The 17,849-nt window shown below is 39.0% G+C and overlaps 1 protein-coding gene across 6 annotated transcripts in view; it reads right to left on the reverse strand.

Annotated features, from left to right (window-relative positions):
• KANSL1 (KAT8 regulatory NSL complex subunit 1) overlaps positions 1 to 17,849 on the reverse strand; it is a 151,883-nt gene that overhangs the window by 93,962 nt on the left and 40,072 nt on the right. For all 6 annotated transcript variants that reach the window (XM_054689142.1, XM_054689139.1, XM_054689140.1 and 3 more), the window contains one exon: positions 9,437 to 10,805. In XM_054689142.1, coding sequence (XP_054545117.1) covers positions 9,437 to 10,722 — 1,286 coding nt within the window. In that variant the 5' untranslated portion in view covers positions 10,723 to 10,805. The remainder of the gene's footprint in view (positions 1 to 9,436; positions 10,806 to 17,849) is intronic.

The raw sequence follows: 17,849 nt of genomic DNA on the forward strand, positions 1-17,849 counted from the left end.
ATATGAATATTTTAAAGATTAAATAATATACCACAAGTAAACTACCTAACATGGAAATTCTTATACTTTAATACACATTAATTCCTTTTAAAAAAATATCACTCCAGCTACTTCCTAGAAGCTATGTCTGCCACAGGAAAATGCCCCACCCACCTTCTCCAGAAGAAATGGTAACAGGCTGAAGGGTATACTTGGTTGAAAGACATACCATTTTCCTCTATCATCAAATTATTTAATACTACTATGAAGTCTCTTTAATTAAATGCCACATTTTACATGATGTGTGATAGATCTCTTTTTATCAAATCTCAAGGACAAATTGATTATTTCCACTAATAGAGAGTTTATGTCCAGGCTGTGGGTCAACAGGCTAGATTACTCATTTCTTATTAGCTGGCAAATTACTTAAATTTTTGCTCTTCAGTCTGTCTATAAAACTAAGATAATATCTAAATCTCACTATACTGCCATAAGGGCTGAATGTGTTAATATGTGTAAAGCACCTGTAACACTGCCTAGCTCAAAAAATCAAATGTAAATTATTCGCCCCCATCAATACATCTCAACTCTTTTCTGATTAAGTAAAGTTGGTTTTAAATGTTGTTTCCTAGCTCAACCAAATTAGTTCAGTCAAAATTCCCTGGGGGTTCTTTGATCTCCCAGGTTTCAGACTAATTTAGTCCCAACTGTCCTACACTGTCTCCTTCAGTTTTTATGTTCCCTGGATGCATATCTTAAGTTACCGGAACAAGTAGGAACAGGAATGAAAGGGTGAGCAAGAAAATGTTCACTACATATATTCAGTATCAATCCATTCCCTTGCTGATGCCCATTATTCTATTAGGCGAAAGTAAAACAATTTATAAGAAAATGACTCAAAATGGAGCCTCCCTGGAGCCTCAATAGGGAGCCTCCCTGGTGGTGCAGGGGTTAAAGACAGCGCTATCAAGCTATCACCAGATACTTCGCCATGAGTTCAATGCTGAGTTAAATCCCTGGCCAGTCAAGGAGCAACCCACATGGCGCAGCAGATCTCTCCTGTCTCCCTCACTGTGCCCCTCAGCAGTGTATTTCTATAGATCTGCTCCCCACTCTCTCTGTTGAATCCTCTCAAACCCCCACACCTTTGGCTTATACCCCAGTTCTTGTATGCATGAAAAAATAAATCTTAAAAAAAAAATGGACTGTTACTCCTTTTTCTTTCTGGTTGCCATTCCTCAATCTCTACTTTCCCATTAGTCCAAAATAATTTTCTCAACAAATTCTCTTACCTGAGTTCTAAAAATAATCTATATGTAGACACTACAATGCTTCTAAATAGGTTGCCAGAGCAACCCATAACATTATTTATAAAGTTAACAGCTTTACAGTCTATTCTGTTTGAGGAATAGAGTCTATCAGACTGAGATATATTTCAAAGTAATTTTGTTTACCACTTTGGTGCAAAAAGCTAAAATATACAAATGAAAATCAAACAGGTTAAAATTACCACAAAGTCTTAATTAATGGGTTTAATTGGATTTTTTTTAAAAAAAAGATTTATTTATTTATGCATACAAGAGCTGGGGTACAGACCAGAGATGCGGGGGTGAGAGGATTCACCAGAGACAGAGTGGGGAACAGAACAGGCAGACTGACTGAAACATGCTGCTGAGGGGAGCAGCGGGCAAGACAAGGAGAGATCTGCTGCGCCATGTGGAACTTGTGCTGCCAAGTCTGCAGACTGCTTCATAGTGAAGTGCTTAACCCCTGTGCCACCAGGGAGGACCTAATTGGATTTTTTTAAAAGACCCGGCCTAGTGTAAAGAATGGAGTCAATTTACTCAAATTTATAGAAATTTAAAGCTCTCTTTAAATTGAATATATGAGCACAATTTTCCTAGATACATGATGAAAACAGGAAAGGATAATGAACTGTTAGATATGAAAGGAGATGACCTTAGGCAAGAATTTCTAAGTTGAAAAATAATCTAGTCCATTTTGGTCTTTGTTTATAGAGAGGGTGGAGAAACTAAATACCATCATTTGAAACAGAATACATTCCCCTAAGCTTTTCCTTTTCTACCAAAACAACTGTTTTATCAGGGTGATGAAATCTAATATTATGCTCTGCAAACCTGAGTATACACAAACAGCCAAATTATTTAAATGAAAAATTAGTGAATGTCCTTCATGTTCAATAACCTTTCCCCCATCGGCTCCTTAACCGTGTTGACATATCCATCCAATCTAGTTACTCTAGCCAAAAATCTAGGAATAACCAGCATCCCTCCCTCTGGACACCTACAAACTATATCCAGTAAGTCACAAGTCCTATTCACCCTACCACCAATTCTTTTCTTCCTTCCTGGCAAAAGTTGAGTCCACAATTCTCTCTTACCTGGATTACCATAACAATCTAACTGGTCTCGGGAAGTCCCCAACAACCCTACTCTCTACACAATAAAAAAAAGATAGTTTAAAAGTCCAATGAGGGGCCTCCCCGGTGGCGCAGCGGTTGAGCGCTGGGTTGAGAAGCTGCCCGCGGCCTCTGCGGCGCCGGTTCGATCCCCGGCTGCTCCCTGGCCACCGGAGGAGGGTCCCACATGGCGCGCAGACCTCTCCTGCCGCCCGCTGCTCCCCTCAGCAGTGTACTTCGGTCCTTCTGCCTGCTCTGCTCCCCGCTCTGGTGAATTCTCTCACCCTCCCGCGCTTCTGACTGTACCCAGTGCATGTATAAACAAAACAAACAAACAAATAAGTAAATTAAAACATACCTCTATTAAAAAAAATAAATAAATAAAAAGTAAAATAAAAGTCCAATGATGTGTAAACACTGCTGATGTGACCTTGCCTGCAGTCACTTTCTCTGGTCTCATTACTCATCACTCTCTCCTTATACTTTGCTCAGTTCTTTAAGGTCTCAAGCACCCCATAGCCCCCCTTCCTAATGCCTTAACATACACGGTTTCCTTCTTCACCACCAATCCCTTCTCATCATTAAATTCTCAGCTTACGTTACCCTCTTCAAGATATTTGCTTTGACATCCCTGCCCATCTTCAATTAGATATTCCCATATGAAAACTCAAAGCACCGGAGTTTTATTTGTGACACTGTAACCACTGTGTGACTTACTTGCTCAAATGATTAATCTCTTTCTTCTTTAAATATTTATTTTTATGCCTACAAGAACTGGGGTGTAGGCCAGATACTCAGGGGGTGAGAGGATTCACCAGAGACAGAGCAGAGCAGAAGAAGCAGATCTACTGAAATACACTGCTGATGGGAGCACAGGTCTGCTGCCATGTGGGTTAGCAACCTGGCTGGGGATTGAACTCATGTTGCAGTGGCTGGCAACAGCTTGGTAGTGCTGTGCCTTTAACCCCTTGATTAATCTCTTTCTGATCTGTATTTTCCTTGAGGGCAGGGCAGAGATTAGATTGCATCTTTTTTTACCACTATATTCTAAACGCCTAGTAACCTCATCACAAGGTAGTTAATTCAATGTATCTGATAAATGTATTAAACAATTCCAAATACTCCAATTTAAGGCTCTGAGATCTGTTCGGGTCAACTCTGCATTCTCTGTTTATAGAGGATTACTTGGAAGTTTATTTTCTGACTTTTGAACATCTACCGGAATTTGTGAAAGATATAATACAGAAACCATTTTTAATACACTAGCAAAGAATTGGGACCTCAATGAGCTACTAGGGCTATTTTGCAAACTATATTCTTATAGTCACCCATGCTTGAAACTTCAATATAAGTAACAATCCCTCTTTCACTACTCCCATACATCTACTGTTCCCCCATTAAATCTATTTCTGCATCTTCTCTGCGATTTTCTCTTTTCCTTTTTATACTGTATTTATCATGCTTACCTGTATTACTAAGTCTCTAAAATATCCCCACTCTAGTCCACCATAGTCACATGCCATTACTTCTACCTCTTCGAAGCCACATGCCAACCTTCTTGTATGCTGTGCAGTCTACCTATACTGATCTACCTCAGTAGACCCAAAAAGAAAACGATCAAAATCCCAACCATTCTTCAAGGTTCACTTCTAATATTTTTTTCTTTCTAACATCACTCAGCTGTGAGCTCACCTTATTTCACTTCCATCACCTAGTATTTACTTCTACTACTTTGTGCCCTCAGACACTGCTCATCTTTGCCTTACAGTGTCTCCATTCCTCATCAAAACCATAAACTCTTGAGCATATTCACTCACCTATGGCATCACTTGTGTCTTAAACATGTGTTCATTCAATAAGGACTTATATGCTTGATTCAATACTATCAGAAAAGTACTTTCACTATCATTACAGAAAATGAAAACAACATCCACAAAGCAACATAAAACACTTGTAGCAACTGCATCTGCCACATTGCTGTTGCCTAACTTCTTCCCTCAGGATCACACCAAGAATAATTCTCAATATCTATCTATCTTCTCAGGGGAAAAAAAAAAAAAAAAAGATAGGGAATAGAAAGAAAAAATGCAGAAGTTCCTATTTCTGCCACTGGATGTCATATGCATGCTAGCAAAAAACAACAACAACAAGGGCCATTAAGTCAAAAGGTGTTCAACAAAATTTACCCAGCTCTGAAGTAACTTCCATTAAAAACATAATGGGACTAGGGCCTCCCCGGTGGCGCAGCGGTTGAGCGCTGGGTTGTGAAGCTGCCCGCGGCCTCTGCGACGCCGGTTCGATCCCCGGCTGCTCCCCGGCCACCGGAGGAGGGTCCCACATGGCGCGCAGACCTCTCCTGCCGCCCGCTGCTCCCCTCAGCAGTGTACTTTGGTCCTTTTGCCTGCTCTGCTCCCCCCACTGGCTCTGGTGAATTCTCTCACCCTCCCACGCTTCTGACTGTACCCAGTGCATGTATAAACAAAAAAAAAAACAACGAACAAACAAATAAAACATGCCTCTATTAAAAAAAAAAAAAACATAATGGGACTATACCCACATATCCAGCACAGACAATAGGAAATGCAAAAATTACCTTAATTATGAAGAAAAAAATTAAGCCATTAGAAAAGAATCAAAGTTCTTAGTCTTAAGCCAAGAAAGCTGTTTTGTTTCAAGTTCTAACAGTGACCTACAGGGAATTTTGCTTCAGTATCCCCCAATGCAAAAAATAGTGCTGATAACGGCGTCACCAATCACAGGTCAGAGTGCTTGAGCCCTAGTGATCATAAAGTTCAATTTCCTAATTTTATTAGAAAAACAGTTAAGTAAGTCCTACAGCTAGTCTGCAGCAGAGAAGGGTTAGTTAGACCTTTGGCCTTCTAGTAAATAGGAAAATAAGAACCAGTCTAGGTGACAGTCACCTTAGACATTTTCATCCATGTACACATAATAAATCCAAGTAAGAATTATATCACAAAACATTCTGCGGTACCTAAAAAGTAAAATGTACAAGCACAGCAGTAATTCATTATGCACTGAAGTCTTCATTAATAACGCAAAAAAAAAAGTGAAATTCCCCCAAAGTAAAGTCACTACAATTAAGACAATCCAAAATCCAAATAACTTTCTCAGTGTCACTCAACTGAGCATCTACTGTATTTTCACCTGAAGTGGAATAGACTTCAGGTATCTACCACCCGAGAGAGGCTAGCATAAGTTAAACCAAAAATAATGGCATAAAAATAAAACAAGAACAGGGAGAGCAAGACAGGTACAAGGTTTTTAAAAAGGTACAACAGTAAGACCTAAAAGCTGAGTTGTCAAAATTCCAGTCAACAGGAAAAGAGGAACCCAGTGAACAACACAAACGACAGTGTCTGGGGAATAAAAACAGACTAAACACCTGGGAGAGCTATGTACATTCCTTCTTGGTGGTGTCTTTTTCTTCCCCAGGTCATATAAGGATTGACATCCTCACTATTTCAGTAGGCGCAATGAAACATTTCATTGGGTTATTTGTCTACTAACCCTCAAGATAAGAATATACTAACAGATGAGGGAGGAAAAATATTGGGGGTGGGAGGGAGAGAGATCTACATAACACGGTCCAGGTATTCAGAATGCTGCTGATCTAAGAATACAGTGAAGAAAATATCTGGAAAGTATACCTTCTATGTTAAGTTTATAACCACAACAACCAAGTAAATGTAAACCAAAAATTTAACAAAATGAATTATGGGTCTGGGAAAACTCTTTAGGTGGGGAAAGGGAAGGACTATAAAGAAAAATAAAAAGAAAGAAAAAAGAACACACAAGCACACACTCAACTATTACACATTTTACGGTAACTAAGCACTTTCACTTTTACTTCTAAATAAAAAAATAAGCATTAAGATATAATGAAACAGTTTCCTACCAGTTCCAGTTCAAGGAGATGACACTTAAATCCCTACTCCACCCACAGTAATGTTACTAAACAATGATATAGGTCAAACCCAATATAAAACAAAATTTTCAAAGCAGTTCCATGTGCCAAGACAGGAAACTATATAAAGTTTAGGAAGATTTTCCAAAAAGTTTAAAACAAAAAGGTATGACAGTTTTAACCTAAACATAAGATCAAACTAAAAAATTAATCAAGGGAAAGAACTCTAACATGTCTTATGTAGAATTCACAAATTATAAACTGTAACATACAATTTGCCAAAAATTTCAACTACATATAAAGATCAGTCATTCTGCTACTTCTAGCATATGCCTAGAACAAGGTGAGGGGGCAGGGGGGAATCACACAATGAATTCTTGGTGAAGAGCTTGGAATTTTCACAGAGCCATTCACTTGAAATTTAAGCAGCATCATTTAAAAAACAATTCAACAGTCTCCTCACTAAATATTTTAATCATGGATACCTAGACTAAATCTAGTGACTTTAAGTCTAGCAGAAATACTTCAGCAAAGACATGAAATATTAGGCATGCTACTAGAAGGCCAGGCCACAAGAGCTGAAATTCACCAAATTGGGTCAATCCTGAAAAAGTTAATTTCTTATTAGAACTCAAGAAATGTGGTTATGAGATCTGAGAGGGAGTATTAAATCACAAAGAAAAGTCTTCTCAGCATCCAAAAAATTTCCCTTTTCTTTTTTTTAATTAAACCTGCGCCTCCACACTCAAATCATCTGGCCAACTCTGAAAATCTTTAAAATACTCTGAAGGTCAACAAACACAGGATGACATACCAGCCTTCAGAGTCAATTTGGTAACCTTGCTCAACAAGAACTTTTAAGTAAGTATGCTTTATTGGTGGTTTTAAATTTAATTATATATAATGTGCAAAAGGTATATTTACTTGGCAGTACACTTGGGTGTCCAAATCTTCCTGAATTTAATATGATCTGATGCCTGGAAATTCAACTGTTTAAAGCATTACTTAGTTAACTTAATTCTAAGATGATTCAACTGATTTGAAAGTTTCCTAATATGATCCCTTAGTTATCCTTATACTTCACACCTTTCCAATCAACAAATCATGTGGGACAAGAAAGCCCAGAATGAATAGAGTGAATCAATGAACTAACAGGTTTTTTCAAATCACTAGATTATTAGATGAATAAGAGAAGTTCTCCCTAAAGGTATTTTGATTTCACTTACCCACAATATTACCAAAACTTAGAAATGTTTTTAATATAATGTATTCTGAAAACAAAAAGCTTATGGTTACTAGATTTTTTCCCTCAATTTCACAAAATAAGTAGATAAATTTAAAATGTTTCAACTACATTATTTTATGAAATTACGCTTAAGCAGAAAATATTTAACATTACCCAAAACTTTTAAAAGTACTATTTAAAGCAAAGTCACAGGGAATGTTACAAATACTGGCAAGTTGATTTAAGCTACTAATGCAATTTAAGGAAAAGGTAACTGTTACTGCAATAGCAAGCCCCTGAAATACATCTGCTTTAGATCTTAAGAACAGTTACTAACAAACAGCAATGGAACTAGGTCTAGCAGGAAGAAATTCAGCAAAATTTTCCAGATTTCCCCCCTCAAAATAGAAACATAAACCTAAATTTCATGTTCAGATATAGTGTTATCTATGGGGACAGTATAGACAAAATTAAAAAAAAAAAAAAAAAAAAAAAAGGAAATTTACTAATGGCTCAGAAGCATGGCCATCTTAATAAAGTGTCCAGTGAAAATCTTAGTGACCTTTTTACTACAGATAAGGAAAAGCCAACTTTTCTAAGACATCCATTTTTTTCAGTCTTCTCTAGTAATCCAACCTTTACAACATCCTTACCCAAAGAGAAAATGAAAAAGGATCTATTAGTCAGTTCTCCTGTCCTTTTTTCCAAGTTGTCATGGTTCCCTTTCTCATAAATCTAACAATTGTAAGTAGATAAATGACTGATTTATGTTAAAGGAGACATATTTTACTTCCTTGTTTATCCCTGAGGACACTGAAGCAGGATTAGGAGGTAAGACCATGATGAAAAAAAAATTTTTTTTAAAACATCATGGTGGTGGGCCTCCCCTGGTGGCACAGCGGTTGAGCGCTGGGATGCAAAGCTGCCCACAGCCTCTGCAGCACCGGTTCAATCCCCGGCCTATGGCGAGGATCCCACATGGCACGACAGACCTCTCCTGCCACACCCGTGCTCCCCTCAGCAGTGTATTTCGGTCACTCTGCCTGTTCTGTTCCCCGCTCTGGCTCTGGTGAATCTTCTCACGCTCCCGAGCTTCTGACTGTACCCAGTGCTTGTATAAATAAATAAATATTTAAACAAACAAACAAACATCATGGTGAAGCACCTCTGGCTGCAGGAGTGCCACCCATGAAAAGTTTACTGTGGAATGTTCATCAAACCATAAAATTTGGAAAAACAAGTAAGTATCCCAAGTATGTCAATACATTTACTTTATCCAAGAGAACTATGACTTTTTTTTAAAAAAAAAAAGGGGGGGGAGCTCTTTCAGGAAGAGAATCAAGTTGTAGATGCAGGCTGTGCTTGGAGGCAACCTATAAAATACTCTGAAGCATTTTCTGGTTATTAAGTCTTAAAAAATCTAAGAATATCTCAAGTGCTAAAATTGCAGACTGGGTACATTCTCTGCTATAAAAAAGCTCAATTAAAAGCAACTACCAATTCCAGCAAAGTTAACTGTGTCCCACTTACTAGAAACAACAAAATCTAAAGTCATATAAAGAATATCCTATGTACAATTTCAAAAGGTATCTATGCAGTCTGAAATGTTTCAAAACTAGGATGCCTTCTAGACTTTTCTTAATAAATAAAATTTCAATGGGAAACTAGGAGTTATTAGCCTATAGCAACACAACACTATCCGAGAAATATCTTCCATTTCTTGATTAGCAGGTATATGCACCCTCCCACTTAAAATTAGGAAAAAGGTAAATGGAACTTAGACACCTTTTTACAAAGAATTTCATTTCTTGCCATTATGGAGATTCACCATGTCTTTCTCCTTTATCCCAACATTTCATGAATGACATTATGCGTGGGTTCTACTCACAGGGGTACATGGCGCTGCTCAGGGTCAGCTCTGGTCAGTTCTTCCTCTTCAATATCAGACTCTCCTCCAGAGCTACTGTCAGTGATATCTGAATCAAACGCATGTTCACTGCACCTCAAGTTGGCTATACCACTAGCGGTAAATCTCTCCAATTCTTCTGAAATTGAATCGCTTTTCAAGAAGTTGCTAAGTCCCTCGGAAGCGGCAGTCTCACTGGCAGCTTTTCTCAATGCAGCTTCAGCCTTTCGAGTCAGCATCAACTGGCTCCGGGGCCTCAAGGATTCCAAGTTTGGCAGTTTGCTCAAAGTCTTCTCTAAAAATCCACCCAGCTGATGCTGTATATGCCTCTCCACCTGCTTGGCTTGCACAACCTGTAATCGCTTCTGTAACCTTCGGGCGCGGCTCTCAATATCAGCCTGCCGCCTCAGTAAAGCTGTTATCCTTGTGTCAGAATCTAAAGCACTGAAAAGAATGGAAGACAAGGGAGACTTTTTACCCTCTATCTTGAGGCCTCCCGAGTTAGAACTGGAGTCTGTGCCAGGTGATAACCTACTGCTTCCTTGAAGTGCTGGCTGTTCCATGGAATTTACAGATTTGTTTGCAGTGCTATTATTGCTAAATATAGTTGTGTGTTCTACATCAAGGCTTCTATGTGGAAGAGTGCAATTGGTCATACCCCCCTTTAAGTCCCCAGATTCTGATGCCACCACTTCACCCCCCTGAAGAGAAGATGAAGTGAGAGCTCGTTTTCCCCCATTGAGGGAACTGGAATTGTCATGATCAGAATGTGCTGAACTTTTAGTCAATTTCTTAGCCAACCCATTTACAGGTGCTTGTGGCAGAGCTGTCTGACCACTCGTATTCATGGTTCTAAGATTTTCTAAGGAAAACTCCAAAACTGGCTGTCTCCCCAACAGCTCAGCTCGGAGTTCATAGGACTGAGATAAGAGAGGGTGAGATTTAAGGACTGTCTGTTTGCTGAAGACACCTTGCAATTTCAATGACTCCTTTGAGGAAACAGATGTTACATCAGAGCAGAGATAAGATGCCACCAGTGGTTGCAGCTTTCCCAAGTCTTCCTTGGTAGGATTATTTCGGAAGTCTAGACTGGGATCCTCTGCAGCAATGGCTTTCCTTTTGGTTCCGTTGGCAGCAATAAGGATGTTGGCGTTGCCGTTATTTTCGGCACTGCCAGGGGACAAAGTGGAGGATGGGGGAGCCAGTTTGAACCGGATATGGTGTGCTTCAGCTGCTGCGTCAGTGAGAGCGGGCGCCATCGCAGCCATTCAGCACAGAGAGACAGGAAGTCCAGCCTCTCCCAGTGCCGAGGCCAGCTCCACGGCCCCTTGCTGCCTCCCCAGAGAACAGACTAGAAGAGAAAGAAGAAAAGGAAGTTAGAACTACAAGCACATTAGAAACAACACACATGTTTTTAATACAAACACTACTGGAGGCTGCACTCCAAACTGCCTTCAGAAAGAAAACAGTCAAAACGTCAAACCATCCGGGGTCTATCTTTCAAGTAGGGTGAATGGGAGGGGCGCACAATCCCTGCACAAGAGAAAGAATTGCACCCTTCTTTTTGTCACTTGTTACCAGACTAAAAGTAGCCCAAACAGAAGTTCCCATTCTGAGAGAATCCCAGATTGTTAAAGTTCAACCATCTGCATTTAAAAAAAAAAACAAACAACAAAAAAAAAACCTCTGTAAAAACTTCTTGAAATTTGAATATAAAGCAAACTTGAAAACACCTAGCAATCAAACAGAAAACAGTTAGGAAGGAACTTCCCATCCTCACCAAAAAGTTTACATGCTAAATAAATGTCATCAATTTGTGCATTTTTCTGGCCAAGGAAGCACAGTCTTGATCAACTTCTCACTTCTCCTTAAGTACAGACTGTACTTCAAACTTAATTGAATCACAGCTGTTAGCAACAGTTTGCTTCAGCCTTTTTTCCCCTCTTTTCTTCTCCTGTCCCCAAGTGCAGCCTACCTCTCAAATCATTGTCCAGTGAGTCGGGTCTTTCTCTTTACCCCAAAACTTCTTCAAAGAACAGGATAAATAGCCGCCCTTGCACTCCTGGCTCTTCGATAGTGGGGCTTGTACTCACAGTACTCTGAGGCCAAGGTCACCAGCAATCTCATTATCAAATCCAATGGTCATGTCTCAGTTTCCAGTCTACCTGATTTCTCTGAAACACTGAGGTAATGCTCACCACCCATTCTTCTTGAAGTGCTGCTATTCTTGATATCAAGGTCCCCTCCTGCTCTCAACTCACTTTCTTGGCAACAACCACTAGCACAGGGAGGTCTCTTAAAGCTCAGAAAAACGTTTGCTGAGCTACAATAATCAACATTCCCATCTTTGTGTTTCCCAAATGCCCTGAAATGCAAAATTCGCTTTCACCTTCCAACACACTTACTCCTCACCTACATCCATTCTTTCAGGTAATGGCAATTGTCTTCATTTACTAACTCAACCTAAAAACCTCAACCTCAATCATCTGCCTCTTCATCATCCACTCTGATCTATTTGGTCTATGAGCAAAATGAAATCTATGTAAAGAACTAAGCTAGCAGTTCTTAAAACGTGATTTGTGGACTCCTGGGGATCTCGAAGATATTTTGAGGGTCCACAAGATCAAAGCTGTTTTCATGGTTATATTACAATATTATCTGCCCCCTTTCTTTGTAGTGATGACATATGCAATTGAGGGTGCAAAACAAAATATGAGCAAAAGTGCTGGTACCTCAAAGCACAAATCAAGGCAGAGGCACCAAAATATTTCACAGGGCCTCCCGGGTGGCGCAGCAGGTTAAGCGCCACGCTGTGAAGCTGTCCCGCAGCCTCTGCAACGTGGGTTTGATTCCCGGCCTGCCAGGGAGAAACCCACATGGTGCGGCAGACCTCTCCAGCCCCACCTGCTGCTCCTCTCTGCAGTGTCTTCAGTCTGTCTGCCTGTTCTGCTCCCTGCTCTATCTCTGCTGAATCCTCTCACCCTCCCGCACCTCTGACTGTGCCCCAGTGTATAAACAAATAAATCTTAAAAAAAAAAAAAAATACTTAACAGTCATTGTGCATTCTCAATTCATTTACAGTTTAAAATAAAGGTCAGGGCCTCCCCTGGTGGTGCAGCGGTCAAGCGCTGGGCTGCAAAGCTGTCCTGCAGCCTCTGCAGCACCAGTTTGATCCCCGGCCACCAGCAAGAGTCCCACATGGTGAGCAGACCTCTCCTGCCGCGCCTGCTGCTCCCCTCAGCAATGTATTTCGTCTGTCTGCCTGTTCTGTTCCCTGCTCTGGCTCTGGTGAATTCTCTCACCCTCCCGTGCTTCTGACTGTACCCAGTGCTTGTATAAATAAATAAATCTTTAAAAAATAAAATAAAATAAAGGTCAATTCCATTTACAACTTCCTTGATAAAATAGTAAAAATTATTAACTTTATTAAATCCCAACTGTTGAGGATGTACATTTTGGAAAATATTCTGTGATGAAAGGGAAAGGACCCACAGCATTTCTGTGGGGGAAAAGCACTGGTATAAACTGAGTTGCAGGGCCTCCCTGGTGGCACAAAGGGTTAAGCACCGCACTATGAAGCAATCCACAGCCTCTGCAGCACGAGTTCAATCCCCGGCTGGCCAGGGAGCAACCCACATGGTGCAGCAGACCTCTCCTGTCTTGCCCGCTGCTCCCCTCAGCGGTGTATTTCAGTCAGTCTGCCTGTTCTGTTCCCCATTCTGTCTCTGGTGAATCCTCTCACCCCCCACATCTCTGGCCTGTGCCCCAGCTCTTATATGCATAAATAAATAAATGTTTAAATAAAAAAAAAAATAAACCAAGTTGCAAACTGTACTAGAAGATCCTCCCCCCCACCCCCCCACCATGAAACACTATTTTCACTTGCCAGAAATGACTAAAAAGCTCTGGTTATTCAGACTTGAGTAGTTAATAGAAATTTCCTTGAAAATGAACAATGTGAATCTGTGACTCAAGAAAAAACCACTTTTATTACCAATGATAGAATCCGAGTTTTCAAACAAAAGTATTTTGAAAACTCGTTACCTATGACCAGGAATCCCAACATTTCCACATACTTTAAAAAGTCATTTCTGATTAAGTAATTAGTGATTATATAAATGAATGTGCATTTTTGATGCCATGTAATTGGTGAAATGTGTCAACATTTGGAAAAGCTGCAGAACTCAGTGAACGACCTAATGACCAATGAATGTTAGGATCTCATGCATGGGTCAAAGCCAGTCCAAGTGAGAGTAAATGAATTTTAATGTAACAGAGTATGAAAAGGACACTAACATGGCTTTAGATTCCACATTAAAACTAACTTTTATGAAACTACTTGTCAAGTTTGGGTGTGGTATCAAAGAATATCCATACTTATCTGAAAAGGCTATTAAATATTAAAACACTCTCCTTTCCAAGTACGTTACTGTGTGAGGCCAAATCTTCTTTAATATTCTTCATCCAAAACAACGTATCACAATAGAATGGAAGCAAAAGCAACTATGAGAACCCAGCCATTTTCTACTAAGCTACACATTAGAAAAATGTGGAAACTGTAAAACAATGTCATTCATTAAATTTTTCTGTTTTGGCAAAAGATTGTTTCTCATAATATGCAAAGGTTTTGTTATTTTATAGTATAGTAAATATTTTTAAAATTTCTCAGTTTCTAACACATTTGCTATCGATAACCCATTGATAATGGTGTTTTGTGGTTTTCAACAATTTCTAAAAGGAAAAGGGGTTTTGAAACCAGAAAGCTCATGAATCACTGAACAAAAGCAATACGCCTCCTCACCCTCAAAAAAAAAAAAAAAAAAAAAAAAAAAAAAGGATGGGGGGGCCTCCCTGGTTGCGCAAGGGCTTAAGCACTGCAATATGAAGCAATCCACAGCCTCTGCAACACAAGTTCGGTCCCAGAGCGCCAGGGAGAAACCCACATGCTGCGGCAGACCTCTCCTGCCTTGCCCACTGCTCCCCTCAGCAATGTAGTTCAGTCAGTCTGCCTGTTCTGTTCCCTGCTCTGTCTCTGGTGACTCCTCTCACCCACTGCATCTCTGGCCTGTACCCCAGCTCTCATATGCATAAATAATAAATAAATCTTTAAAAAAAAAAAAGGATGAGGCAATTTTCAATTTGGCCAAATATTTTTATCTTTAGACAATATATAATAGTACAATTCAAATCATTAACATCAAAATATTTAAATGGTTGAGACATCATCTACATACATAAACACCAATACTAACAGACAAATCAAATCAGTCTATTGCTCTATACAACTGCTAAAAGTTCATTCTAAGGTTGTATTTTAATGAACTTCCCATGAAAAAACTAGACCATCTGGAGCTGAGAATTATATCTTTATGGACTTTCTGGTACATGGCATTCTGTGCAACACAAATTATTCTATATCCACTTTTCCTATTTCTGATTTTAAATTTAATAGTAATTCCTAGTATAAACAGTTACTAGCAACAAAAAGTTGATACCAGCAGTGCAAAGAGACATGCTATCAGTGCAAGATGATTAATACAACATATGAGCAGAGTAGTTGCAGTCCACTACCCAAGTCTTAGCAGTGGCAGGAAACAGCCTCCCTCTGAAGACCAAGGCAAGGACACAGATGTAGCACAGCTTACACAAAACTGAGGAGGCTCATAAGGAGGGTCATAACTAACATCACACCACCGTGTTAAGCAGTTAAGCAGTAAACATTCTGAAGTCATTTTGGAATTACTTAATTCTTTAAAGTTCACAATCTCTGTATCAAGCCCAGTCTCTTTCAAGATTTCTCTGACCCTCTGAAAGTGTATCTGTGAACTCAACATTAATCACATACATCTCCAAAGGCAAGAGTTTATTTTGTTTACATACACTCCTAAATTTCAATATCCCCATAGTATACACTGCACTGCAAAGAGTAGTTACTAAAACAATCATTTAAGTAAGAAGGGAGGGGGGGGGAATGAGAGATGAGGAAAAAGAGACGTCTTCAGAAGGAATGCCCCTTCGGAAGGCCTGTATTTTTGACTTTCTATGTGAAGCAATACTACTGATAAGGGAAAAAAAAGACTGAAATCTACACCCCTTCTCCCTTAATTGACTTGAAATGTTATGCTGAGATTCAATATTACTCCTGGTAAGGGGTACAAGTCCAGGTTTGCATTCACTGTCATTTAAATTATTTAACTATTCATGTTCCTTTTACTTCCTCATTGGCAAATAAGAACCTATCCCTCACAAAACTGCTGTGATGATTAAATAAATTACTTGCAACTTCTTAGCCAAGTATGTGACATACACACCCTCACTGACATTATAATAATCGACACACAAATGGGCAAATATAAAAGAAATAAATTTCTGAAAAACTTCTTAATGCCTAGAAAAAACAGAAAGCAAATTCTCCAAAACATCACTGTACTTGAGGACTTGTGTAGACAGAAAAAAAGCACACACCAAAATCACTGGGCTCTCCAAGTCTCATTAGCACTCAATATTAGCTCTAATTGCCATAAACAACCAGGTAAGGCTTAACACTCTTTTAAAAATCTGCCTATGTGTCCAAATTTGTTTTTATTTTATTAATTTATTATTTCATTAATTGATCATAACAAAAAGAAAATCAAATGTCCAAGAAAATCAGTTAAATTATGTCATTTCATTAATGTAGCATGTAACCTTAAAAAGTAAGATGCAGAGTTGTAAAAAGTGCTTGCTTCACTGTAAACTAAGAAAAATCGTATTACAAAAATCGTAATACAAAAAGTATATTACAATATACTGTGACCTCATTTTTGTTCTAAAAGGTAGGTGGTAAGATTCTTTTGTTTTCTGGCTTATGTAATGTCACCAGAGTAAACAGGTATTGCTTGTATAATAAAATGGAAGGAAGCGGAGAAAGAAAAAAAAAAAAAAAAACACACTGCAAATCTAAAGAGCCAAGAAATCTGAGTAAGGTCAAGTGTCACGGAAACTTCCTTAAAATTTAAAATACTGAGCAAAAGGTTGATGAGACCAATGATTCCCATCCCACTTAAATCCCGAAACCTTCATGCTTCGACAATTTAAAGACTGTTGAGCAGTTTTACAAAAACATCATAAGAGCTTATGATAAATCACCTTTCTCCAAAAAATATAAAGCATTCAAAACTATAATTAACTTAATCCTCCATCACAAATTGGGCAGATTTCAGGATGGGATCATAACTTTCAATTTACTGGTGGGACAGATAATAGCATTATTAACGTTCAGAATAAAGAAATCTAAAATAGCCCAATTTTTAGTTGATCTAATAAATCACAATCTGACAAATACAGATGAAGTTAATATACCTGCTGACACTGACATAAATTAAGATTTTAAGTGAAAAAAGATTTTGCAGTAAACTTGCAGAGACAAGAGAAAAGGGCCATCTAATCAAGGTCCTTTAAAAGACTATAAAAGGTTGGGCTAGGTAATTAAAAAGATTCCCTTCCAATTCCAGGGAAAACATTTTGGGGACTGGGAGATTCACAATGCACTTCATCACACTGAATATTGAACTGCTAGCCTTTATCAAATTTATTTAAGAAACTTCCCACCCATTAGATCTAGTAATGTCATGCAGAATACTGTACTGAGGGATACAAGTTGTATAAATACATAACTTCCAGGGTCTCTTCCTCTACCTGTTTAGATTTCATTATTCTAAATTGCAAAACAGGCTCACAAACTTACACCTACACAAGTAGCACTTGGGAAGAAAAAAATCTAACACCAGGGCAGTTTTTTCCCCTCAACCTCAGAACTACTGACATCTTGAACTGAATACTTAAAAGGGAAGAGCATCTACCTTCGTGCATGATAGGATGTTTACAGCAGCATCCCTGGCTTCCACCCACTAGATGCCAGTAGCATTCTACTACAAATTATGGCAACTAAAACTGCCTCCAAATGTGTCAAATGTCCCCTAGGGGGCAAAAATCACACCTTCCAATTGAGAACCACTATTGAGTGTGAGAGATGAGAGTCTTTCCAGAAAGCAAAACCTATCTAGTTGCTTCGAATACTGCAATCAGAACTCCGTACCTACAAATGAAAACCTTGCCGTAAGTACTCCGGCACACAAGAATCATCTGGCATCCACCTTGCAAAATACTGAAAAGCTGCAGAAACTCAAGATTAAGAATATGGCCATTTGGCCAGTCAAGAACCACATTTTCACTGTAAACAGAAGCAAAAATGAGACAGGGAAGAAAAGTTTGCCCATAATGCGGCCACCTACTAACCTTTTCACCACCACTAACCTCATTACTCTACAAAAAGAAGTAAGAGGAAGGGTGGTTAGGAAAGTGCCCATGAAGTTATTGAAAATTCAGCTGAACCATGAAAATATCATTATGGGAA

The sequence above is a fragment of the Talpa occidentalis genome, unplaced genomic scaffold, assembly GCF_014898055.3.
Source record: "Talpa occidentalis isolate TD23 unplaced genomic scaffold, MPIMG_talOcc4v2.1 talOcc4.7, whole genome shotgun sequence".
Taxonomy (NCBI): domain Eukaryota; kingdom Metazoa; phylum Chordata; class Mammalia; order Eulipotyphla; family Talpidae; genus Talpa; species Talpa occidentalis.